General features: G+C 39.9%; 1 protein-coding gene across 1 annotated transcript in view; it reads right to left on the reverse strand.

Annotated features, from left to right (window-relative positions):
* Window positions 1–308: 308 nt before the first annotated feature.
* The window catches only part of LOC138246138 (myosin-4-like), a 167083-nt gene continuing 140443 nt past the window's right edge, over window positions 309–26948 (reverse strand). The window contains exons 33-40 of the mRNA XM_069200409.1: window positions 24444–24752; window positions 22829–23032; window positions 16586–16711; window positions 16299–16469; window positions 7657–7761; window positions 7147–7242; window positions 4042–4176; window positions 309–427 (exon numbers count right to left, since the gene is read on the reverse strand). Coding sequence (XP_069056510.1) covers window positions 407–427; window positions 4042–4176; window positions 7147–7242; window positions 7657–7761; window positions 16299–16469; window positions 16586–16711; window positions 22829–23032; window positions 24444–24752 — 1167 coding nt within the window. The 3' untranslated portion in view covers window positions 309–406. The remainder of the gene's footprint in view (window positions 428–4041; window positions 4177–7146; window positions 7243–7656; window positions 7762–16298; window positions 16470–16585; window positions 16712–22828; window positions 23033–24443; window positions 24753–26948) is intronic.

The following is a 26948-nucleotide window of genomic DNA, read 5'->3' on the forward strand; positions in this document are numbered from 1 at the left end:
TGGAGCATTTCAATGTTGAAAAATGTGTATATGTGTTGATTAGGTCTATGATAGATTAGTCAATGCGCGGCAGGTACCATGACACATTTTTTACCTAACTCGCTCAAGAATTAACTCCTGGCACATTTAACTTAAAATATGTATTTGTTATGCAGCTTAATCGGCCCCACGATCGTGTTAAAGTGTGTAATGCTGACAGATAAAAAATAACATATAAAATGTGTTTCACTTAAAAATGTACTTTAACATAATCGTTTCAGTGAAATTTTGGTAATACAAGAATAATACTGACGACATACCAAACAATATTTCAAACAGTGCATATAAGTTTATTTTGAACAGTACATATTAAAATTAAAAACATGATACATATAATTATGGAGTTCCTCTGTTTATTGTTCTCTGATCAGTTGTCACATTCCTTGCCCTGTTGATAAAAAAAAATGTATTTCAGATGAGATAACGTGGATGATTTATGAGACAATTTATTCACGATCTCCTGCATTCACAAAACGCCGCCCATGATTTTTTTTTATGCAACATGAGCAAAATTCAGCATATTTTCATGAGCGCATCATCATGAGTTTCTATGCCTTCTTTATTATTTTCTGGCTTTCTGCAGTGTTTACTTACGCCCAAGTACTGCAGACACTGACAAAGATCACCACGTTTAGTTTTACCCTGTTAAGAAATCATAAGTAAGTCATCTGTGAACTCCACTCCAAGTCACTTTTGATTATGAGCCTCGTGAAACTGCCATGCCGATGCCATTGTAAAAAAATGAAAATAGGTTTATTTTTTCTTATTTTAATGTTTGTGCCATGCACGTGCCTCTTCTTACTGTGCCGTTTAATAAGCGGACCCCTAATAAACTCTGATTACAGGTCAATTATGAGACTTTCCGGTCCAAGTGCCCGGATTACAAATTCGCTGGTCATTGAATGTCCTCCAGTTTGTGGAGGAAATACTAAAAACGAAGTAGAATCCACTCAATGAATTTCCTCCACCGAACGGAAAGCATAATATAGGAAAATTAGCTGTTGGGTTTCCATATTTAGCATTTCCTCTAGTAATTGGAGGAATTTTAGTTACTACCAAATGTCATTGAGGTCGATAATGTCACCGATGGGTTTCGCCAACTACATGGAGACTATTGTCGTTTTTCTGCGTTACAACCCCCATATTGTCCATTCCATTATTGTGCTATGAGTTCGATTGATATATAGTGATGGCATTAAATATACATTTTATATAAATGGTATTGATTTTGCTATGAATAATATATTGTTCTTCATTTCATTGGCTTCATATGACAGAATGTGACTGTAATGTATTACGAGTGAGTTTCCACTGTCCTTGATACTCACTCAGCCGCATTCTGCTCCTGACTACAGATGGGTTTCTATAATGTTGCTTCGATGGGACGTTGCGCATAGTGCCAGTCAAACAAGCTGTGCCTGGTGCAGAGGTCGGGTTTGTGCTAATCTAGTTAATCTGTGCTGTGTTCGGGAGCAGATACAATAAGCCACATATTTATAATAAAGTTAGGCAGGGCAGAAAGTCACCTTGCTGCGTGACAATTAAAGGGCAGGAATTGACCGTATTTAAAAGAATGCAGCACATTCCTACCTTTATCCCAGCACTGGTGCTGTTCTGGCTGCCTAGCACCTAGTGCTTAGTTTGTAAATAAAAAGGTGCCGCTGCCCAAAGCCCTCCTCTTAAACACCTGGCTCTTGCAATTAAATGTGTGAACATTGAATACTGAGGCGGCGAAATCCTGAAGCCATCTCGGGCCTCTTCAATCCATATAAAGCCACTCCCTGCTCCTTCTGCTCACTCTTGTAGCTTTCTACTTTCTCCCTTTGTGGCGCTTTTTCATTTTTCCCTTCATCCGTCTTTCCCATACGTGTCTTTTGCTCGCAGCAAATGCTTGAGGCCGAAGAATAAGCCCCGACCCTCAAAAATAAGTGCTGGTGCGCAGCACCGGAAACAACAAGCACAAATTAAGCACTGCTAGCACCAATGCAGGCGCAAGGGTGCCTGCGTTGTAAGAAAGATTATTTTTGTGTAGGAAGGTGCACCTTCCAGCGTAAAAACAATCCCTGATGCATTTTCCTCTTACTATCTGTGCTGAAAGGTGCAGCGCACATCGAAAGAGGAAGTAACAAGGGGAAACAAATATATTTATCCTCGTTTTGCCTCACCTGGGAAGGCGTAGCATTTTGGAGCATTCCCAGGTCTACCACTTTTGGTAAATCTGGGAATGCGTCAAAATCCATGGATGTGCGTGGCGCAGAGTAACACAACTAAGCGATTTGTGCTGTGTTGCCTTACTCTGCATTTATCAAGCAGCTCAAGGCCATGCAACTCAGGGCCATGCAAGGCTTGATAAATCACATTTTGGGCTTCCGTGGTGCAAGAGGGACACAACCCCTCTCATAAACATGCCCCCTAAGTGTATAAGTGTGTGCATGTGTTTCCAAGGGCAGGCATGTTCTAACACTGTAGCAGTGTCATCCATCATTTTGATGAAGCCAGGTTCAAGGGTGTCCTGGTTGAATCTAGGCACTAATGTTCCACTAGGGGTTAAAAAAAAAAGTCTGGACGATCTGTTGCCTAGTTTCTTTTTTTTTTTTTTTTTCAACAATGGAAGCGACCCTGGGCATGACATAATGCCTCATTTACAGAAATCACAAATTTCTTTACAAGTTGATGGTAATTGGGCATCAACCAAAATGAGCAGGATACCCGGTCTGAGAGAACAACTCAGTACACCCATCTCACATAGTGGTAGGGGATGCACTGTTTTCAATGGTGGATTCAAACAAAGCCAGATTCACTATCAGAAAAACACTTCATGGAAAAGGCTGACGTGTCAAATGACCCAACCTATTTAGGCTATATCAGTGGAAGCATTGTGAGCTGTTTTAGCCTGTTTGGTACTGTCATACACAGATGGCTGTAATGGACTGGGAAAACACTGTCCCTCACATTGATACTGTACTCTCCAAAGTAAAACTCTTGCTTTGTGGTGACAGGCTGCCATGTCACTGTGATGAACTACTTACACTTTTAGCAACAAAGGCCCTTCCAATTAAGAGCCAACTCAAAATGTGGGAGGTGGGCCTCTGCCACTCCGCCCTCTGGGCTAACTTTAACGAAGGCTCCAAGGGCCAGATGTATCAAGAATTCATTTTGCGATTCTCAAGTAGCGATTTTAAAGAAATCGGTAATTCAGAGTCGCAAAATGGTATGTATCATATTTGCGATTCGGTAGTAGCGATTTCTTAAAAATGGCAAATGCTATTACCGAATCTCAAATAGCGATTCCGACCCCATTCGCACCTATGGGCCTGTAGGCCCATATTTCTGAACTTTTTGCATTTCCCAAATTGCGAATTCCTAACTGGAAACCCCAGGGTGCTGGGGGACTAAGGTCCCCTCTGCTGCACCCCCAAAAAATATTTTAGGAAATATAAGGCGCACACATGCCAAAGGGGCATGTGTGAGTTGCATGTCAATTTTAAAAATGCATTTTTATGCATTTTTTAAATTTGCTCATGGTTACCACCAAATTGTATTTGGTGGTAATTGCGATTCCTTAATGCCCAATTCGCATTAAGGAAAAGCTTGATACCTGTGCTTAAGAAATCGCAAATAAGGATTCCTTATTTGCGATTTCTTATTTAGTGAATCGCAATTTGCCATTCTCTAAATGGGGTCGCAATTTTAAGGAATCACTGTTCCCTTAAAATTGCATAGCGAATGCCTTTTGATACATACTGAAAGGCATTTTTGCATTCGCAAACGGCCGTTCGCACCGTTTGCGAATGTAAAAAGCTTTGATACATCTGGCCCCAAATCCCTTCTACAATGCCAAATTGCACTGGAGGCATCTGGCATCTGAATCAATATGTTTCACTACTTACTTATCAAGCTCAATTGGTGTAACGAGGCTCCACATTGCAACTACATTACTCACATTCTTTATTTGAGATTTTTTTTCGCTCAATCACAGTAACTGTTAGATGTTTTTGTTACCGTTATGCTAAAATCACGAGTCTTTGTTCTGAGTTTGTTAAGTTGCGAATCTACAATGTCAGCGCGTTCTTCAGCCTCATCCAAGTCGTGCTGCATCTTCCGAAGTCTAGAGAAGTGAATGTTTGCTTGTTGTTCCTAAAAGAGATTATTACATTGATGAGTTTTTGAACTTGACAAATAGTTAGTTTTAATTTAATGAATAACCTATCAAAAGAAGGTGAAGTATTTTGTTGCTAGGAAAAAAACAACAGATCAGTTAAAAAGGTAGAAGATTAGAATATTATCAGCTAATAACATCTTTAAGGGCAATCTTTATATTTCATATCAAAAACTGTGTTAAAAAATTAGGCTTGCATTACAAAGTCAGTTTAAGAGGTTCCTAAAGATTAGAACAGTAAGGGCCAGATGTACCAAAGGATTTTACCCATTCTTTGTGTATGGGAAAATGCTTTAGTACATATTGCCCTAAGTCTTTGGCATTAGAACTGTTTCAAATTTCAACGGATTGAAGAGCAGCTCTGGCATTTAGCTCAAGTGATGTTTCCCTTGAAAGTGCAATTTACACTCTTATTTGCATTATACGGTTTTATATAAAGTTTTACATTTCCTCCTCGTTTACAGCTGCTATTCAATATAGTTTATCCTTTCGATTTAAGATAAATGCAAGTACTGATGGAAAAAAGTTTGAGATAATTATGGGTATTCAGAAATTTGTCCTGTTAGAATTACACTCAATAATATCATTGGGAATCCTAGATGATTCCTTATTTACTTGAATGTTTTTTAGAGTGGCATTGTTTCTGCCTGTTTCTCTTCAAATTCTAGACCCAGCATGGTATGTGAAGAAAGTAAGTGTATGCCACAGAGGCATTTGTCCAGGTGCATAGTCCCTCAGCAAGAACTTAAAAGGCAAGTGAGAGATGTACCATTGGTAGAGCGAATGCATCCTCACCATTCAAGATCTAGCTTCGAAATGTCTCCACAGGGAGGTAAGGGAGAAGATATATTTTTATGCACACCACTCAGTCCTGATGAATACATTTGCTAAGATTCAGACTGAAATGTTCACATTGGACCGAAGAATGAGTGTACTCTCTTTTGTTTTTCTCATTTTGTGGGGTTGGAAGGCTATTCTCACATATCTTTAAAGTGCCATCATTTGTACACACCTAATATCTGATATGTATGCCCTCTGAAGAAAGAGAAGAGTATAACATTATTTAAGCAGCACACCAGCATGTTTACCTCTTAATAAGGTTGTTAGAAGCAGAGCAGCAAACAGATTTGAGTCAGCTTATTAATAGGTGGCTGTTCACTAGGTATTTTGATCTAAATGGAAAAATAAAACAGCAATCCATCGTCCCCTATTTTGCTATAGATTAATGGGATACAATGGGATCCAATAATACAATGCAAGCCCTAAGAATCATTAATTGCCTGCTGATGCTTTGACAACATATGGTTAATGATCCATTCCCATTAAATATTGTGTTAGAGATTAGTTTCTCATTCTTCTAGAGCTTCCAAATCAGTGTGTTGCCCACTCTGTGAACATCTAATCATGGAGAGGTTGTGATCCATGTAATGGAATTTTAATATTTTATGTATAATAATGATTAGAAATTGTGTAACTAGTTCTATAGCTCCCACTAACTTTATCTTGTATGACTAAAGATAAAGTATATGGCAGGTCAGATTGGATATTTTACACATAATAAATGGATTACACTTAACTTCAGTAATACCATCTCAACACAGACTTCCACTAAGCTATTAATTTGATGTTCTTAGTTTTACCAGGATACTTTATTTAACAATGATAACATTCTTGCCATTCATTTGTGACAAGCAATATTTGTTTGAACCATCTTTGTATACAAAGGCAGCATTCCCACAATTTGTCAGTTTTTAATTTGGGTATTTTTTATTGTTAATTTTGAATTGTACGTCCTTTGAAATGTTTAAACTTGTTCCTCCATATTTTGAAAAACAATTAATAGAAATGCCAATTTTGTTGAAAAGGGACTTTCTTTTTGTCCACTATCTATGGTACAATAAATAATCATACTCCAGTCACCATTTGATGACACTTTTTGCTAGTCTGTGTTGTCTTCATTGGCATTTTCCTTATCTAACAGCTGTAGATATTTGATAGTTGAAAAGTCATGTATTCTGTCCCATCAGGAAATTAGTACTTAAACATTCCAAACACCTTAGTGTTTTGCAATCCTCAATAATCCTTCGATGATAATTTATGTTTCTTTTACATGTGATGATTGTTGTGATAATTTTTAATAATGCTTTGAGTACTCAACTGTACCACTGGGGCATGGGTACTGTGGATGTGTGTTTCTAGGATTGTGCCCACAAAATAGGGGCATGAGTACTTGCTTCACCTCAAAATCAAAGGTATAATTTCTGTCCACGGGTAATGAATATATGTAAGCATATCCAACCTATAGTTAATTTATCAACATTGTACTAAATTTACCCTCTAAATTTTCTTGTAATTAAATTGAATAGACTTGACATACATCTAGGGCTAACATCTCACTCATAGTAAATGTGCTTCATTGTAGAATCTCAAAACCCTGAACAATAAAGACCATTCATATCTATGCATATTCCAGTATGATAGGAATTTACGCCAGGGTGAATGGGATTGCCATACTTCCAAAGGACACACCTTAATACAACTGAAGGAACACTCGCGGGGCCCTACTGAGGACTTCTTGTTCTGTGTGCATTGCATATTACAGAAGAGCCCTTATGTTTTCTTCTGTAACAGAAAAAATTATTGGAAAGGCTAGAAGCAGCATATTGTGTCATTTGGCTTTCAACACATTTTCTCTAGGTTGGTGCATTGTGGCTTAGTTGATTAAAACCTTTGTTAAATGTACTTAAATGGGGTATAAAGGTGAGCCTTGCAAGTCAGCATGCCTATTTGAATTGATATAGAAGTAGCTGAAAACTTTCCTTGGATTTCTTTTAGGCAGATGTTGCAGTGACCTGCGTTGTTGGCCCCTGTCTCTTGCAGAAATACCTTACATTGGGGTTGGATGTATTATGTATATATACTGGAAGATATGTATCTGATGTACTTACAGACTCTTCTGCCTGTCTCTTGTACGCTTTCACCTTTAGTTGTAGTTTATCAGCCAGATCTTGAAGCATCAAAATATGTTTTTTATCTTCTTCTGACTAAAGAAGGAAACAATACTCAATGTTATATTTGCAGATTACAATTTTACTAAAATATACGCAAATTATACTATTGTTTTAACATTGTTATATGAAGATTTCACTTACCAAATTCTATTACTAGACTTCTCCTTATAGGGTAGATACATATAAGTATGCACCTAAATGCATCTAATGTCACATTTTAAACTTCAAACATTCTGTATTTCGGGGCATTGAGAAATTATAGCTGTTCATTGCTCCTAAGCCCGTTCTGTAGTAAAATTATTTTTTGTACAATCAACATTTTTGTGATAATAATTGAACTATTTTCAAATCCTTTACATCCATGGAAGCTGATGTACTTTAATTTGACCAGAATAAATTAGTTATTGAACCACTTTTTAGGTGGATATCATTGAAATACTACTGTACCTGGTATGTGAGCTCTTTAACTCTTTTTTCAAATTTGCGGAATCCTTTCATGGCATCACTGCTTTGTTTTTGCTCAGCTTCCAGCTCATTTTGAAGTTCATGAATCTAAAAATAAAGAAAATTTAAGAACAGAGCATACCATACCTGAATCATTTGCTTCCATTCTATGATCAAATAATACATTATGTAGTATAGTTGCTAAAACCAACATATATGAATCCTAAACATGTAGTGATGGATCCCTACAGACTAATCATCCAGTCATTTATTTTATATCACAGAAAAGATAATTAATACCATTTTATGTAATTTGGCTTCTTTAATACTGGACTTAAAGAAAAGGACGTGAGTTTGCAAATAATAGCTCATCACTTTATTTGTGTATTGTTGTGTTTAATCAATTAGTTCCACTTTCTTATGTTTTGGTATGTTGGATATGTCTTATAAAGTGCTGTTTACTTTTTTGGGTCTCTTGGTGTTCCTAAAAACTAAACAACAGAAGCACTGTTGGGTAACGAGGGAGCCAGTACAGTGAAGGAATATCCACCTAACCTTATTATTTGACACCTAACAGAATTCCTGTACTTATATGTTAGCATTGCTCTGAGACGTATTAGCATTAAAGAAGTAGAAGTGTGGTTAAGATGAAACTGTGACCGCTCTGAAAAGGGCTTTTAGAACTCTTGGTGACTGAAGTAAGGAACTGTCATTATCACTATCACAGTATCCAAGAGTTTAGTGACCATCCAAAAATTAGGTTCACAACTGCAAGCTACCAGTCTGATATCTAAGTGTTTGGTGAATATGGGAAACCCAGGTCGGAGGTTCCCAGGGCAGTCAGATGTAAGTACTAGGCCCCACATACTGCAGTCCCCCAAATTAGGATCCAAGTGCCCCATTCCAGCACCTGCCTTTAAGGGTAGAAAGGTAGAGCAGCCCAAGGCTTTGTCAGGGGAGGCGCTGCGGGCTGCTCAATTAATGCGTTTTCTTATAGTTAGGAAAATCACTTTTTTGTTACACAAAAAACTAAATACTACACACTAATTAAAAAATATAGACAGAATTATGGGTATATCTAAAGGGTCTTACAACCTGCGGGGATGCGTACTCAAGAAAGATCACACAGGTAACCCCTTAAGTTTAACCCTGGACCCTATGCACAGGAAGCACTTTTAAAGGTCTGCCTACCAGCAAACTTTAACCACTAAAACATAATATCCCACCTCTGCATGTATCATAGGATATGGGGTGTGTTTACAAAAAGGCAGGCCTATTGGCTTTGCTAGGATACCACCATACTAATGACATGCAAAAGATGAACTCTTTAGACATTTTAAGATGATACTATGACATATGCCCTGCATTTGACTTTAGAAATATGGAGCAGTTTTAACTTTTACTGTTACATGTCAACAATAAAAAATGGAACAGTCCAGTGCCAGTCTTCTTTATACATTAATACAGTTGTCTGACAACCTCAGAGGGTCTAACAATAAAGGTCAATGCACCCCAGGCTCTTTGGATTAAACCTCTATCTCCAAGATGACTTAGAAATGGTAGAAACAGCTCCAAGGGCCACTCTTCCCTGATGTAAGAAATTGGGTTATTAGTTGAGAGGGGTGACAAACCCACTTAAGTAATAAACACAGTCCTTGTCAGTTTGAACTATAAAAGTCACAAAATAAACATATGCTTTACGCTCTGGTAGCTTGGCAAAGAAGGAGTTAGGCGTAACTTCGAGGCAGTGTGTAAAGTATTTATGCAACACTCAAACAGTAATAAAGCAAAAGCACCCCACCAAAAAAATTAAATTTAGAATAACAGACTATAAATGACACTAAAATGGCAACAATCTAATCAATAGAAGTGAAGTTAGGATTTTTTTTTAAAGTATCACTTAGTTCACTTTCATTCTAAGTTTAATTGCTAATGGCTTTGTGGAACAGAATGAAAAGGATCTATAATTCACTCAAATTACATGAGCATGGGCCAATGCTACCCTACCAGTGTATTATAAAGGGTTCCTTAAGCTTCCCTATGAGTTAGAGGGGATCTCACTCACCTTCCTTAGTAATAGTAACTAACAAGTTAGGTCGGACCGCCACACTTGCGATGGTGGTTGGGCCACTGCCAAAGTGGCGGTCTGACCTCCTGGAGAAAGTGGAGAAAGTGCCACGGTCAGACCGCCAGCACCCCGACTTTTAGGGCAGCCGATGGCGTGGCGGTGCTGGCAGTCTTAATCCGCCAGGGCAGTGCTGGTAGCAGCACTGCCCTGGGAATTACGACCCCAGTGTCTGCCAGCTTTTGCATGGTGGTTCCACCACCATGCAAAGGCTGGTGGAGATAGGGTGGCGGGGGCCCCATGGACAGCCCCGTTGTGCGTTTTCCACTGCCTGAATTACAGGCAGTGAAAAGCAGGCGAGGTGCTGTTGCACCCGACGCACCGCAACATTGCTGCTGGCTCGATTTCAAGCCGGTGTCAATGTTGTGGTGAGTCTCCTGCTGACCCAGCTGGAAACTCATAATAGGGCCAGTGGGCGGAAAACCGGAGTGGCAGTCTTCTGGCCCAAAGAGTTTGGTGGGCGGCCTCTGCCGCCCGCCAAACTCATAATGATGCCCCGAGTCTTTCAAAGCTACTCACTCCATGAGTCAAACCAATATTTGGGTTTCCCAGAAATCCCTCTGTAGAGACTGTGTATTCAAGCTTGTCAGCAGGAATGAGTTGACTCTGAAAAGATCAGAATGCAGAGGCAGATCCCAAACTGACCAATTACCACCAGTAAGGGTGAGTTATGGTCAGGATGACCCACTATACATTGTCCACTTATTCTATGGATAGAAGCCCAAGGAATGTGGATTTCTTCAGCTTTATACCATATCCAGAGGACTCCTGTATGCTGAAGAGATGGACCTTGGGTAACCTTTAGAATGTATCTGTCAGTGGTGACTTGAACCAGAATAGTGCTTGCCCATCCAGTCAGTGGATATATGAGAATTCTGACCCAACTCCATGGGTAGTCATCCCTCTGCAAGGTCTCCAGAGGAGGAAAAATCATCATACTACCTCCGAATGAGATATGCAGAGTCAGAGCATCACTTCATGAGACATGACTCCTCTGCAACTCCCAACAGACACATCTTTCAGAATATTCCCATACATACATGATCTCATACCAGCAGACTTTTATAGAATCATCGTCTGGCTTTGCATGATTCATTCTAGGCTCTACCTCACTTACCCTACAAATACACCCTCTTTCCTTCTTGCACTTTACTCTGACACCCATGAAAAGCTCACAGGGGCCAAGCATATACAAAAAGCCTGCTGTGGCAACTAGGGACCAGTCACCATGACAAACCTACCTATGTGGGGAAAGGTCCTTACACCTGCAGCATTGTGCAACACTGCAATTAAATGGCAGCCTAATTTCTAGTAAGACTAAATTATGCACAAAAAATAGTTGTTTTTCTGTTATGAATGCTCAATTGTGAGTCACAAAATCAAAGGCCCTCATTATGAAGCTGGTGGTCCATGGAAGGCAGCCCGGCGGTAGCAGCGTTTCAGAATCAACAGCGTTGCCCTGCAGATTATGAGTCCCATTCCGCCTGCCTTTTCCTGGTGGTTTACACAGCCAGTGAAAGGCTGGTGGAATGGGTGACTCAAGGCCCCCATGCACTGCCCCGTTATACATTTCACTGCCCGAATTACGGGCAGTAAAATGCACGATGGGTGCTTCTGCACATTGGCGCCAACTCTGTTTGGAGCCGGCATAAATGTAAAGGCCCTGTTTCCCACTGGGCCGGCGGGCGGAAACATTGTTTCTGCCCGCCGGCCCTGAAGAACATAATTATAAGGCCGGCGGGGGCTACGCTGCGCTGGCCGTCTTCCGTCGACCGTCAGCGCGGCTGTCCGCGGGGTAACCCGCCAAGTTCATATTGAACCCCAAAGTCTGCAGAATTTTCGTGTACAGGCAATTCACCAACTGTAAACCATTCACCAAGTGTCACAGATTTCCACAGATGTAAATGAAACCTATAGATATACTAAGGAAGTGTCTGTGAGCATATTCATAAACATTTACAAATTATTTCCCATGCGTTATCTGCTCTGTCAAACTTGGGTCTAACAAGAACAAACCTAAACTGTGCAGATAGTGTAGGGAAATGTAAGTAAAAGCCAAGTTTTTGCAGAGATGTAGCAGAAGGGGCACCTACATATTAATTCCCATGCGGCAAACAAAAAATAATTATGAAATGCCACAGTACAAATGACCTGTGGCCAAAGATGTTCCCCAATGTGGACAAGCCAGACATTACAATTAAGATTTGTTAATAAACATTGGCAAAGTCAACTCAGTAGAGCTGGCTTTGATGTGCTCACACATGGAAAGACAGGCATACTGTGTACATTCATTTTGCACTTTAAAGGCAGACATATTGGTTTGCCTGGACTGATTTACACCAATCAATCAGTGTTTGTAAAGTGCAGCTACTCACCGGTTAGGGTCTTAAGGCGCTAGGGGGGAGGTGGGAAAGGTAGAATGTAACAGTGCAATGGATTTACATGAAACACTGTATGCTTAGTCTTTTTTATATGCAGCATGCAATCAGTGGGGATGTAGAATTTTTGAATGGCTAAATTTAACTCCTCCTCCCCACAAGTAGACTGTTTCGAGTGCCAGCTATTCTGGCATATTGCAAGTAGCAGCTATATCTTATCACCCTATAGTACCGTTCCAGATCTAAATGCAGCTTGGGGTTGCACCCAAAAGCTCATACCGAGAAGACAACGGTGGTGGAGTATTTCTCCAGTACAGCCTATACAGCTCTCTGCTGCATCTTAGCTAGATTTGAACTACAGAAATACCATATAGCTACAGACAAGCAAACCAGAAACATAGCTTGTATAACATTGTCCCATGATTGAAAGGTAAATATCTATAGTTTAAGCAGTAACTGTCTTTGGAGCACCATCATTATCCATTGTGTAATGTCACTGCTGTGGCTCAGCAGCACACCAAGATAGGACTAAAAAGATATCTAGCTGCCATGAGACAATTGATGGTCATCCTAGACCTGGTACATTGTAAAGTTATGTGAAAGTGCTACCACACCCAGGGGCTGCCAGACTATTTTGCCACAAAAGAGGAGAGAGACTAGAAGAAGGGATAGGCTAATGACACTCTACCTACTCGGGCCTCTCATTAATAAAAGGATGGTGCCTCTAGTGGGCTGTAATAATTACAATGTTGCAAATGATTTCTTGTTATTCAGTGGCAGCAGATGACATCCAATGGCAGAGAGTGACAGAGTGACAACAAGAAAGATCTAAGCCATCTTAGAAAATTGTTTTTTTCTAGTGAAGCCAGTACAATTCATATGATAAAAGTACTTACCTGAAGTATGAGCTACAAATTTGTGTAAATTTAATAAATCCTTGCAAGTACTATTTAAAAAAAATATATATTTATTTTGCATTTTGGCTGTAGCATTGTTTTGCACACAAGCATAATTAAAAACAAACTGCAAAATGTTTACATATTTATTAACATTATAAAATAAATAAGAATTTGTTTATCATGAATAATGTGTTGCTTTTAGTGGGAGAAGCCATTTTCAGTCTTGGCTACACACAGCCTCAGCTATCTGCAGACAGGCCATTGTTTCTAGTTAGGGTGACCAGGCATCACGGATTTGCCGGGACAGTCCCGGTTTCTCACCAGCTGTCCCAGCAGATTTCTGGAAATTCAGCTCATGTCCCTATTTTTAAAAAGGATCGCCTGAAAATGGTGGGAGGTGTTTTTTTCATTTTCCATGAAAGAGATACTTAGCAGGTGTTATCAGAAAGCAAATGATTTAACAGGTATTATAATGTCTTTAAAAATTGCATTTTATTTATGCTGTTAATGCCTCTCAATTCTATGCTGATGAGCGCTGTCATCCTGTGTACTTGGTTGAAATAAAACTGTAGTCCTTCTTCTATTGTTGTGAAATGCCCCAGTTTTTGGCTTTAAAATTCTGGTCACTCTATGTCTAGTACATAATCTGTCCTTAGAGTAGGTTTTGGATCACACCCCCACTTGCTCATGAATGGATGGCCCTTTTGTTTTTCTGAGTTGTCTATACTTTATGCAGTGGCTTTGCTCCCTATGCTTGCATAGCTGTTCTGACTGATGAGTTGTATCCTTCCACTTTACATTTGAAGGAACTCTTTTTTATTTTGTTTTAGGCACTCCATGGAAATGCAAGTGTTTACTTGTTCTTTCCTTCCATTTTTCATCTTCTTTCTGATCTGTGCAGTCTCTTCACCCTCAGCTCCCCATGCTTCTCATCCTGCTGCTATGCCTCTTTTCACCCTGTTCTCCCTATGCAAATTTTTTAAACATGTTTTATGAAGGCTGCTTATCTTCCCCTGTGTATTCCTGTCATGAAGGTATTTTAATAAGCTTTTATGGGCCGTAGTCAAACAACTTGCGCCTTTAGCCAAGTGACAATTCATTTTTATTTTGTTTTATTTTTCTGAGCAGAAGCTTCGTTCTGTAGTGATGTTTTTTTTTCCTTTATCTTATCACTTTTAGGCCAGAAACTTTTTTCATTCTTTTTAGTCTGACATTCCTGCTCTGTGTTTTGCTCAAGACTGTACCCGATATTGTTGTCAGTACAAAGTGGAACACCTGTTTTATTATAAAGCATCTCTCTGCCCCCTATATGTTAGAAGAAGAGTTCCAGAAAGAAAAATTCCACTGCATACTATTGCTTCATTTCAGCTGTCTGCTGAGACTTGATGTTTTTTCTGCCTACCTCGGAGAGGTCTCTCAGTAAACTAGCAGCCCTCTTTGCTACTACCAAATCCAGGTATAGAGGATGGTGTCTTTGTAGGGATCCTGAAGGGCAGATTAGTGCTAACACTGTTGTGATCTAGTAGAATTTCAGTGGCGTAGGTAGGAATTCCAACACTTAGCATTCTGACACTATGGTGAGACTTTTGATATATTTCATTTTCTTTGTCACTGCATTGCTATTATTATGTTTTATTATCCTAATCATTGCAGTACATGCCATTGTATCTAAAACACAGTTGATTCAATAAAATATATTGAACCAATTCCCAATTCTGTTTGTCTTTGCATGTGTGAGACGACTGTAACTGAGAGAAAAGGATGAGATCTGTTGCGTCATGATTTCCCCTGAGAAATCAGCCATGGCTACCACAAATCACCACCACTTTCAGGCGCTGGTGAGGTACTGTTAACTGGCCGAAAGGGTTAGTCTGACAGTTGTCACACAGTGAGGAATTGGACTCAGTTCCCCACAACCCGGTGGTGCTGCTGCTTGCATCCAGCAGGCTCATTGGTACAATGAGAGCCAACACGGTACTCTCTGTTCATTCACCTATCCTGCTACCTGGTGCACCCCACCTCACTCATGTTACTACTTCTCACCCTGCTCCTTGTGTTTTTGTTTCTTTCTTATGTATTTTACATGGGGGCAGCTGCAAAGTGCTGCCAGCACACGTGTTTTCTTTATTTGTGCATCACATCCAAGTTTCCCTTTTTTAACAATTTGATTTCCAGTTCTAACTTGGCTGTCCACCATATTAGAATGGTAAATTAAAACAAAAAAAAGGTTACCTTGCACTTAAATACATGCACACACATGCCCACATTTGTGTGCCTCTTAACTAGGGCTTCCGACGTGGAGGCATTTATTTTTACATATCCATTTTTATTTATATATATTATTTTTTTTACTAACTTTATATGTATATATCTATATTTATTTTGAGTTTTGTAAAAAAATGAATCTGAAGCTAGTATATTTCCGCATTTATTCAACCAATAAATGGGCAGTCATACTCAAATGCCTGACAAGTTTCAATGATATGAACACCCACAAATGATGAATCAATGCGCTTACATGAAAATCTGCCAATTTTAGTATTACCCTTGTGCATAACTACTGCTGTTTAAACCTCTCGCTAAAATTCATTTAGTTATTTATCCCCCTACCTTTGAATCTGCACAGTTATTTTCCAGGCAGTCATGACTGACAGCACATAGAATCACTCAAACACAACCCCAATTCTATTTTTATCCCCATATTAAAAATAAATACAGATTAGAAAATAAATGGCTTTCTGTCTGTATTTATGGTAAAAATCATTGAAAACAGAATACAGAAAGCCTTACTCATAAAGCATGTGTGCACCTCACTGGGAAATAAAAAGCCATCATCAAGCTTGTTGGCCATGCATGTGCTTGCCTTTTGAGAATGCTTATGGTATAGCATTGTAAACAAACATTAATAAAGCAAATAGTTCAGTCTTTCAGAGCCAAGAGCTATTTGCTTTTCCCTTGTTTGTGTGAAGATGACTTCAACAATGAAACAAGTAGTCCCCGCTTCTGAGAACAATGCACGTAATGAAGAGAAATAAAATGCTCATTGTGAGCTGCAAGAGGCTGTTCCTAAAAACAGTGATTGAAAAGGGCAATAATAATTCTGGTTGGATAACTGTGCTCTTTAACACAGAACTAAAAAGTAACATAAACTTGTTGGTGGTGAAAATAGTTGTAATCTTTTTATTCAGTTACTCGGTTAAAGATATGTTGACAAATCTTTACCAATGTAGATTATTTTCTTACCCTGCTTTCCAGTTTCTGAAGCTGCTTCTTGCCACTCTTCATTGCAACCTGCTCAGCGTCCTCCAGTTGGTGCTGAAGGTCCTTTACTGTCTGTTCAAGGTTCTTCTTCATCCTTTCCAGGTGGGCACTTTGGTCTTGTTCCTTCTTAAGCTCCTCAGCCATCATGGCTGCCTAAGTATAGGAAGGAAAGGGGTATTCAATGGAAGAGAACACAGAGTAAGAAATAGAAAAATTTGATCTTTTAGTTACGGTAAATACAAGAATGTAAACATTTAGCTGAAACATACATCGGTGATGGCTTTTTTTGCTTTTTCTTCTGCATTTTTAACTTCATGGATACTTTCTTCCACTTCAGAATGTAGGTGGGTAATATCACTTTCCAACTTCTTTTTGGCATTAATCAGACCTGTATTCTAAAACACAGAACAGAATACATGAAAACATATTTTCTCATTAAAAGGCTTTTTATTAACAGTGCATTAGTTACTTTTAAAGTTTTAGTCTACAATGCAGAAAAGTAACTTTTCTGATTGTGAAAATCAATTAAAACAATGCACATTATCTATGGACATTCCAATTTTCCAAGGATAGTGAGGGTAGCAAAACTGTGATACTCCTCTCATTAGAGATAGTAGGATTGTACTGAAAATCTCTGAATAAAACCCATTGTTCAGATGCTATGTCATGTAATGCTATATTAAAAATAATGTGTAAGCCATGCAGTATTGCATCAGAGAGGCTACTTCACAGCGGAGGCTTTTCAACCCTACACTAGTCTACACTTTTGCAAAAGAAAATTTCATTAGAACATAAGGTGCCTTTGTAAATTTACTCTTGTGCCAATGTGCAGACTGCATTTTTTAAGCATTGCATTTTCTGTGTGAGTTATCATTTACTTGGCTGTTCTTGTGCATGTGTGTGTGAGATAGTATGTATATGTATATGTTTATATATGTGTGTACACAAATTATTGTTTTTATGATCAGAACTACTGAAGAAAATCATTTTCCTACTTTTTGGAAAACATTTTGTAGGCTTCACATCAATCATGCATCTTACCCTTATTTGAATAGTCTGTGTTTGGCTAATGCAATTTTGTATGTGCAGATTGTGTCACTTACTGTCTCTTACACTACTAACATTTGGGCAGAATTCCCATGACTGCCATGATTCATACTAACAGATTTCACATTACATTGCATATTATGGACTGGAGTTTTGAAAAAACAAAATGGAGAACTTCAGAGACCTACCATAAATAAAGTCGACTTTTTATGAAAATACCACAAATTTGTTCTATAAAATCCTACATACATATTGCACTTTTCATTTAAATAATGGGGATGTGGAATTACAGTTTAGATGGGATAGACCTTGAACAGGTCGTCTTCATTAGTGCAACAGCAAGGAGACATAAAAAGAATAGTTTTGGGTCAATCTATGATTTTTCAGAAAGAGCTGTAGCCTTGAATGAAAGGAATGGGCCATGAAGAGAAAACGCCACATCATTGGCAGACTGTTAAATAAATACCTACTAAGAGGTTGTAAGAGTAAAATGTTTGAATTACAACACATCACTGATATTGCGACATTTGGGGCCTGATTTATACTTTTTTAGCACCACATTTGTGTCATTTTTTGACACAAAAGCGGCGCAAACGTGCAAAATATATTAGAATTTTGTAAGTTTGCACGACTTTTGTGTCAAAAAATGACACAAATGCGGCACTAAAAAAGTATGAATCAGGTCCTTGATATAGTTTGCGTTACAGGAAGGTGATATGAAGAGATTAAGAGGATAGACATTTATAACAGATACAGGCAAGCATCAGCAATTCACTGTTTTGATGGTGATTCATGCTAGTAGAATCCATGGTCTCCAACTCTCCTTTTATTGTTTAACAATGTATTTACTATAGTGTCTCATCTTCATGAGTGTTGATGGATGGCAAAATGATCAAAGTGCCTCCAAATGGTTTGGCACCTTGATATTTGAAAAGTTTTAGAGTGGAATGCCACTCTTAAGCATTTCAAAGTACTTAGGTTTTAAGCCTCTGTTGTTGCTGAATCAGATCTATGAAGACTTGATGGAGAAGGCTTTGACATAGAAAGCAACTCCATTTTAAAATTATTAAGACTTTTGTCTGTATGATTGTGAGCAGACTGGGGTCCAGAGTTAAGACTTTTGTGGTCAGATGTACGAAGGGAGTTTGCGGTCTCAAAGGCTCTGATTCCCCAAATCGTAGCCTTTAATTCTGCAAAATGATCTTCTATGATGTAGAAAACTTAACATGTCACTGAACCGCAATTTGGGTTTGCAAGTACATACCAATCAGTATTTATAAGGAGTGTGTTTAGGGCATCCCTTCCAAATAGTGATTCTCAATGGGATATATTAATGTTGTTTTACGAGCAAAATATATTCTCAAAATATTATTATTTTATTGACATGACCAAAGCGGTAACACATTCACAAAAGGCAAAGGGTCCCCAAAGGACCCCATCCCCTTTGTGACTGTTGACAAAAATATTTTTTAGGAAGGGCCACTGCCTAGTCTCAAAAAAAGTTTGTAAAAGTGTTTTCATTTTTTTTAATTGCATTTGGTTTTCCTGGAAGGAAAATGGGGTTCAATTTAATAAAAAAAAGACTGCTTTATTGAAAGGCAGACACAGTCATCGGCAAGGCACCATCCTTGTGATGGCAGCAAATTATAGTGGGACATAGTTTGTGACCTACATTATTAATATACATTAGGTAGTTCAATTGCGACCTACTACAATTCTGTATTCTATGAATTGACCTATTATCACTAAAAGTCAGTGTGCAAATTATTGACCACTTTCAGCTAATACAATGTGCATACAACTGGCCCTTAGAGATTCAGCTACAGTAGTTGAAATGTTTTTATTTTCTTTTGGAAAAACTAGTGTAGACACTAGGTACATCACCATTGTCAATATAGCATATTAGTAGCACAATCATTGTATTCCACTATGGCTCGAGGTGGCAAATGCCATGTTCAGGCATAACTTACTCTCTGCCATTTGTTTAATTGATAGATTCATTGTTTTAAGAGGGCTTTGAAGTTCTGTTTTCCAGTGTGTGGTGGTGGTGCCTGTTTTTTTGTGTCTTATGTTCCATAATGAGATTTTTTCACTCTGTTTTTATTTTTGTATTTGTTTTTTGTTATATGGCTTGTACGCCTGCTTAAAGTTAGGAGGAATCTTGGTGTTTGCAGGCAGTTTAAATATTTATCTGCAGGGTGAAAATGGGGAGGCAGTCACCCACAAGTTTTATGGCGTGTTAGTGGAAGTGATTTTTACTCTAAGAATGCTATTTTCCAAATTGAAAAAAATCAGAAAATAGTACAGTGCAAATGCAGTTTTCCACCTAACTCAAACAGGCATATCTTCTGAAGTCTCAATTCCTCTTGACATAGGTTTCGAGTTTCTAAATGTACTCCCTGAAATCTGTGAGAGAAATGTATTTCCAGGATTTATGTCTGCAAACAAAAGTTACCATTCACATGAAATTCAAAATCAAATGTTAGGATAGACTTATTTCTACTCACTTAAATTTGCAACTTTTTTATGACTCGGACTTCATGTGTTTATGTGGTTGGTTGTTATAATGACTATATTTTTTGGGGTAAATAAGATTAAATAGAGCCACTGAGAAACAAAACTGGCATTCCATAGGCTTAGCCCCATTCCCCATTGCACTTTGGCAATGCCATTTGGTCTCATTTACCTTTACATACAAACAAGATCGATTGGCATTGCTAATGCTTTTATATAGTAGTCTTAACTGTCTGTCAAGATCTATGTCAGTGGTTCCCAACCTGTGGTCCGGGAAGCCTCCTCAGGGGGTCCGCAACTGCTTAGAAAATTAAATATAATTAACATATTAGGTCCCCAGCTTTCAGTAATGATTCAATGAGGGTCCCTGGGTTCAAGTAATCATAAAGTGGGGGTCCTCAGAAGTCAAAAGGTTGGGAACCACTGATCTCTGTTGTATCTTTCACACTTCTGCTGCAGTGTTTACAGTGACCACTAGATGGCACTGCAATGCAGCAAACTGGTGTTGTTTAAACCTGGCTCTGTATCAAAGATGCAGTGGTTTGTTCAGTGCAGATCAAATGACAAATCTATCATCTGTGAGCCAGTCAAACACAGACAGGGAGGACAGCAACAAATAAGAGTAAGGCATCTGAGAACATGAAAGTCATCCAATCTTGAGCAAGAAGTGGCTCTGTGGAGCAGTGGTGTTAAAAGGGCCTCACAGCCCCAGCGGTGCGGGGGGGGGCTGAGCTACGGATCCCCCCAGCACCGTACCTGGGCCCGAGAGCTCCCGAACAGGTCTAGAGGGGTGGGCCTCAACGTCTTTTGCATGGGGGCTCCCTCAAGTTCCGTTACGCCACTGCTGTGGAGTATTGCATGTGGTGCTGTCTCCCGACAGATAGCTTTGACAGTAGAGTTTTGCCATCACAAGGTACTTAAAGAAAAATGTGCTTGGTCTCCTATGTGTACTCCCCAGATATTGTTGCTTTTTTGAGTCTGGATTTACTAGTATATTTTCATTATGGGCAATGGGAGATTGCTACACATCTTCCAGTGCTTGTGCTGTGCCCCTTAAACTCTGTAACAAATGACTAATTTCATTAGTCATTTTTGAGTCTTTAAAAGGGCCAGAGTAATATGGTGCAGATTATGTACCTTTGGGACTATCACTTGTAATCTGCAGTTTGGCTTTACAGGACCCACAAGAGTGACTTCAAATAAATGGCACCAGGGTTGCCTCACCAAGCTTGATATAATGAAAGCTGCAGCCAGCACATGCCAAAGTAAATCATGTTTGACATGTTGAAAACTCTACCTTTTGTCATGAATTATGCAACTGCCTATGTAAATCATTGGAGGGTATTGGAGGGTATTGGTGCATGATGTATAAATGTGATCTATGCAAAATAAGGAATGGCCATGCCTCTGCAGTAATAAGATCCAAAGAGCTATTTCCTGTCTACAGCTGATTGCATCATTTCCATTTTACCAAGAACTGCTTTATCATTAAACATCATACTTTCGTAAATTGGCTTAGGAAAGGCCCATAAAAATTACATTTGTCGTATGGTAAATTAAGTTGGGATTATGAATGTTTAATAAATCTGCCCTAAAGATGTTTTTATAAGAGTTGTTCATCTCTGTCGGAAGTCTAGCCAGTTCTCAAAGTGGATCTGTAACTGCATCTGCAAGAGGATCAGCACTGCAATGGTGACAGTAATTACATTTCCACAGTTCAGCTGAAAGATGTGAAGAATGTGGACACAAAAGGTCTTTAAGCAGATGGCCTGTGGTCAGATCCCTGTCATAAAAAACTGTGGAAGGGTAATAATAGGAACATTCACCCCCAGTTATGTAATAAGTTAGGGAACTGAAAATAACTGATTACTTGCAAGCACTGGTCAGGAAACCAACAATATCTTTACACAAAAGGTGGCTGTGATCAGAGTTCACCTTGGGAGTTGGTATTCCCCTTTACCATGGTTCCTGTCTCTCCATGAAGTTTCCTACATCCAGAGCAAGAGTAAAAGAGCTTGCTGCTGCTGTTACATGAAAGCCTCTGAATTCAAATTGCCAGGGCCTTGAAGTTAAGGGAAGGGAAGAGTCTGGCATTTACAACACCACATGAATAGGTTTTCTGACACGGTTTTAAGGTGAAGTACAGGAACAAAGGCTGCATCGCCAATGACTACCAAGTAGCTACAATAAGAAAGATTCCCACCCCAAAGACTACACATCATATCAGGGACGAGAGATGAACAAAAGGGGGAGGACCTGCTGCTGTTTAGTTTGGAAGAGGATACACCTGGGCCTGTTCTCCCTTGTACTTTAAAAGTGTCCCTCAAAGTCAGATCAGCAGGCTCCTTAGTTCCAGGGCAATTAAGGACAAAGAAGGGCATTGTAATGGAAGAACCAGATCAGTGGGAACAAGGAAATGTGCTAGAGCCCTTGATAGTAAAGCAGCAGAAGCTGTCTCCCACTGAAAACTGTGCCCTTTATCCTGGAAACTGCCCCCTTAGGTTTTTGAAAGTTTGAGCGACCAGAAGGAAGATATTTAGCAACCTGGAAAGATGGAACCTTTTGATAGACACTGGTTCTTGAGAATGCGTGAGCTTGTTTTCCACTGTATCCAGGAAGCTGTCCCTTGAGTGTATTACTTTACGAGTGACAAGGAGAGACGAATTCAGTCTCCTGAAGAATTGGGACCAAACCTTCTGGCTGTGGCCAGGAAGCAGTATTAGAAACGTCTGTTTGCCCTTCACATTCAGGGAATGGGACTCCTCATGAGAGCTCCTTGAAGTCAGGAGAATGTCAGTGCACCAGCCTGTAAGGTAACTGCTAGCGCCCTGTCCATCCAGCCTTTGGAAAGAGCAGAGGTCACTTTCATTATGTTCTGGAAAGAAGTTGGTACTACACTCACAGCACTGCCATTTTAACAAGTGGAACTTTAATGTATTGCAGTCTTGTACCTGACTATGCAGCAGCTGCACACGTTCGCTGACTTCCATGAGTTCATGTTCAGTGAGCCTGTGGGATCTTTCTGTCTGTTCAAGACAAGTCCTCAGTTCTTCAATTTCCGACTGCTGCTGCTGGTTCCTGCGCTCTACATTTCCCAGGGTTTCCTTTAGATCTTCATTTGCTCTGAGAACCTCATCAAGTTGCAGTTGAGCATCCTTTGTTAAAAACAAAATGGGAACACTGTGTAGTTAAATGTCACAGTTCATCACAGAAGATGGCAAAGATTAGTTGGTGTTTTATACTGGAAAGTACAACAATGCGTGTTGTTAGTGCAAGACATGAACAGCGTGTCATGACTATAACTAATAGGAAAGTCAAAATAAAATCTCATGATCGGTCTGAGACACAGCATTGGAAGAATCGGGTTCAAGAAGAGAATTTACTAGTTTTTTCCATACTCTATAATGAGACGTTGAAGGACAGTTGGCCTGTGGGCTAAGAGACAGTTCCAAGAAGTGGTTGCAAATTGGGCATTGGCTTTTTGTGATCTCTTTCTGGGTTTTTGATGCAACCCATGTACTAAAAGGCTGAGTCACAAAATCTTTAGTCACAAGGGGTAAAATAATAACCTTTCAAATAGATATTGATTAAGCAGGTTGTTTTTTCACAACCCCTCCTGCTGCTTCTGTCACTTTTACCTGAGATTAACTGCAGCAGTCTTAGGGAGGATTCCAGTGGGGTAGAGAGGAGGAAGATAGAGAACGGTGATTAAAGAGGGAGAAGAAAGAGAGGATAGAAAGAGAGAGGGAGAACAAAAGGAATGGAAAAGAGAGGTAGTGTGAGGAGATGAAGGGAGCAGGGCTCGTGTGAACATCTTTGCCAGGGCTGCTTTTGGTTTACCTGTCAGGCACTGCTTGGTAAACGAAAGCATTCAGCATTAAAATAAATTAAGGTACCCCTCCACCCCCCAGAAATTTGTAGCACCTTTTAACTTTGTGAAGAGGATGGCGCCATACAAATGTACTGTTCTAAAACTCTTGCATTTTCTCTACCCGATGCTAAATTAAGCCCAAAGTACCACTCTTGCCTTTTTCTACGTACTACATTTGCAACATTCACGGGGCAGTGCTGCCATGCATTGAAAACTGTTTTTAACATGTAGCTGAATATCATCTTACTATGAGGTTGCCCCTGACACATTGGGAGTAACATGCTCGAATTGTTACCCCGCTGACTTCCCACGCCCTTCGCCGTTTGCAGGTAAGTTTCAACCTAGGCTGCTTTTAGCAGATTAATTATATTTGTAAAAACTTTAAAGATGTGGCATTGGTATGCTGAATAAATGTTCCCTAAGAGCTTTCACTGCTTGCTCAATTATTACAAGTCTGTATAAAAGCCTGAAAAAATATCCAGATACATAGAAATGGTTATTATAATAACAACAACAATAACACAACAGCCATAGTAATGTATTACGTTCCACAATTAACATTAAGCAAATCCATATTTATAAAGATGATACAATAACAAATAAAAGTGCAAATAGGGGAAAGGCTTAAATAATACTAACATGGTATTACAAAGCTCTAATAAGGTAATGTAGTACAATTTGTTAACTGCACATACCTTCATCTGTGCCTGAATGTTTCTAAGCTGCTTTTGACTCTCTAAGGCATGCCGGTTGGCGTGATTCAGTTGGACCTCTAACTCGTTTAAATCTCCTTCCATCTTCTTTTTAACTCTAAGGAGTTCATTCTTGCTCCTGATTTCAGCTTCCAGTGTGAGCTGCATAGCTTCCACAACCCGCTGGCTGTTTCTTTTAATAGACTCCAGCTCTTCTTCTTTTTCTCCTAGCTTTTTGTCCACCTCTGATTTTACTTGGTTTAGCTCCAGCTGGATCCGAACCACTTTAGTCTCTTCTTGTTCTAGGTTTCCCTGGAAGGCAGATTTAAACATTAAATGAAAATATTTTTTGGCAAATTACAATGAAAACTTTAGGTGAAATTAAAAGTTAAGAGTTTTGAAGCGCACAAGAACGTTCACCTTTTCTAAACTCTGATATTCACAAAGTAACAAATGGGTGATTTTAGCTGCCATGAGCGCCCTTAGTTCACGCTGACTCTCTGCAATTGAAACATTTATTCAACACTTATCGTGCACACAATCAAAAGCTAGGCCTGTAGTCATAAATGGGACCCACACATCTAATGGGAGCTGATAGGCCGAGCATGTGTGGTATCACCAGGCCACCTACTCAAAAGGACTTCTTGTTACATCTAGGGCAGTCCATCGTTTTTATTAAACAGAGGAAGTCAAGCATAGATGCCAATTTCTAATCTATCTTTAGTTTTAAAATCACTTTTCTCCAATTTTTTTGACAGATTCGTACAAATAAACCTTGATCATTTTGAATGTGAGTGCACAACCTTCTTTGCTTTTTCTCGCTCTCTAATTCACCAGCAATTTGCATGTGAGTACTTTCCTATCAAGTTTTTTCTTTCAAAGAGTCCAAATTCATGTCTGCAATAACTCACAAACATTTCGTATTTGCAAGTATAGCAATAGTGCAGAAATGAAAAGACAAGGAGAAATCCTTCTCCTGTTATGCACTAAAAATGTATAACTCTGTACCCATCCAAATTTGGCAAGTTCTGTCTCTCCTAAGCCCTCAAGAGGAACTAAGGGCCAGATGTAGCAAAGGGTTTTTCCCATTCTGTGTCAATGGGAAAATGTGTTCGTACATATGGCCCTAAGAGTCAAATCTTCAAGCAGCACGTCATTTATGAGCAACCATCATTTTCAGAATTCCCACTGAAGTAGCTCCCTCCAACACTTGTGAATCACTGCCCATCTATAGTCAACATAATCTCTTCCATCTTCTTCTTCATACCACGTTGCCTCTTACTCATTCTTCTCTTTAGTACCCCTTTCTCTCTGCCATCAGCTAAGGTCTACCCTCAATCAATCAATCAGTTTTTTTAAGTGTGGCTACTCAGCTGTGAGGGTCTCAAGGCGCTGGGGGTAAAGGGAGGCACCTCATCTGAAGAGCCACGTCTTGAGATTCTTCCTGAATTTAGTGAGCGATGGGCTTTGTCTGAGGTGCAGGGGGAGGTTGTACCAGCTCTTTGCTGCGATGTGGGTGAAGGATCGTCCTCCAGCAGTGGTTTTACGAGTGCGAGGGATGGTGGCCAGGGCCATCTGGGCAGAGATGAGGGATCTGGTGGGGGTGTGGAAGGAGACGCGGTGGTTCTGGTAGGCTGGTCCTGCGTTGTGTATTGCCTTGTACGTCTGGGTGAGTAGCTTGAAGATGATTTGTTTCTCGCCCGGGAGCCAGTGGAGGGTCCTCAGGTGTTGGGAGATGTGTTCCTGGCGTGGGAGGTCCAGAATGAGTCTGGCGGTGGCGTTCTGGATGAACTGTACTTTTTTGATGTTTCTAGTGGAGGTGCCGGCGTAGAAGGAGTTGACGTAGTCGAGCTTGCTTGTGGCTAAGGCGTGGGTGACTGTACTGCAACAGTCTGCTGGGATCCACCTGAAGATCCTCTGAAGTTTACGGAGTGTGTGCCTACAGGAGGAGGTGACTGAGTTTACCTTGCGGGTCATGGATAGAGAGGAGTCGAGGATGATGTCTAGTTTGCAGGAGTGCTCGTTTGGTGCAGGGGGGCTGAGGGAGTTGAACTTGAGGCAGCTTTCTCTCATCCAGATGGTGAAGGCTTCCATTCCTGAGTGGAAGTTCCTTTTGGCCGTGTCGGTGTCTTCAGTGAGGGAAATTATGAGTTGTGTGTCATCGGCATATGACACGATGTTCATACCGTGGCTTCTGACGATGGCTGCAAGAGGGGCCATGTATACGTTGAACAGTGTGGGACTCAGTGAGGATCATTGGGGGACTCCGTAGATGACTCCTGTGGGTCTGGATGTGTAGGGTGGGAGTTTGACCCTCTGGGTCCTCCTGGAGAGGAAGAAGTCTATCCATTCCAGGGCTCTTCTGGGGATTCCTATGTCGTGGATTCTGGTGCGTAAAGTGCTGTGAGAGACCGTGTTTAAGGCTGCTAAGAGGTTGAGGAGTATGAATGCTTCAGTGTGGCCACAGACTAGGAGTAATCAGATGTCGTTGGTGGGTAGGTTAGCAGC

The sequence above is a fragment of the Pleurodeles waltl genome, chromosome 7, assembly GCF_031143425.1.
Source record: "Pleurodeles waltl isolate 20211129_DDA chromosome 7, aPleWal1.hap1.20221129, whole genome shotgun sequence".
NCBI classification, from domain to species: domain Eukaryota; kingdom Metazoa; phylum Chordata; class Amphibia; order Caudata; family Salamandridae; genus Pleurodeles; species Pleurodeles waltl.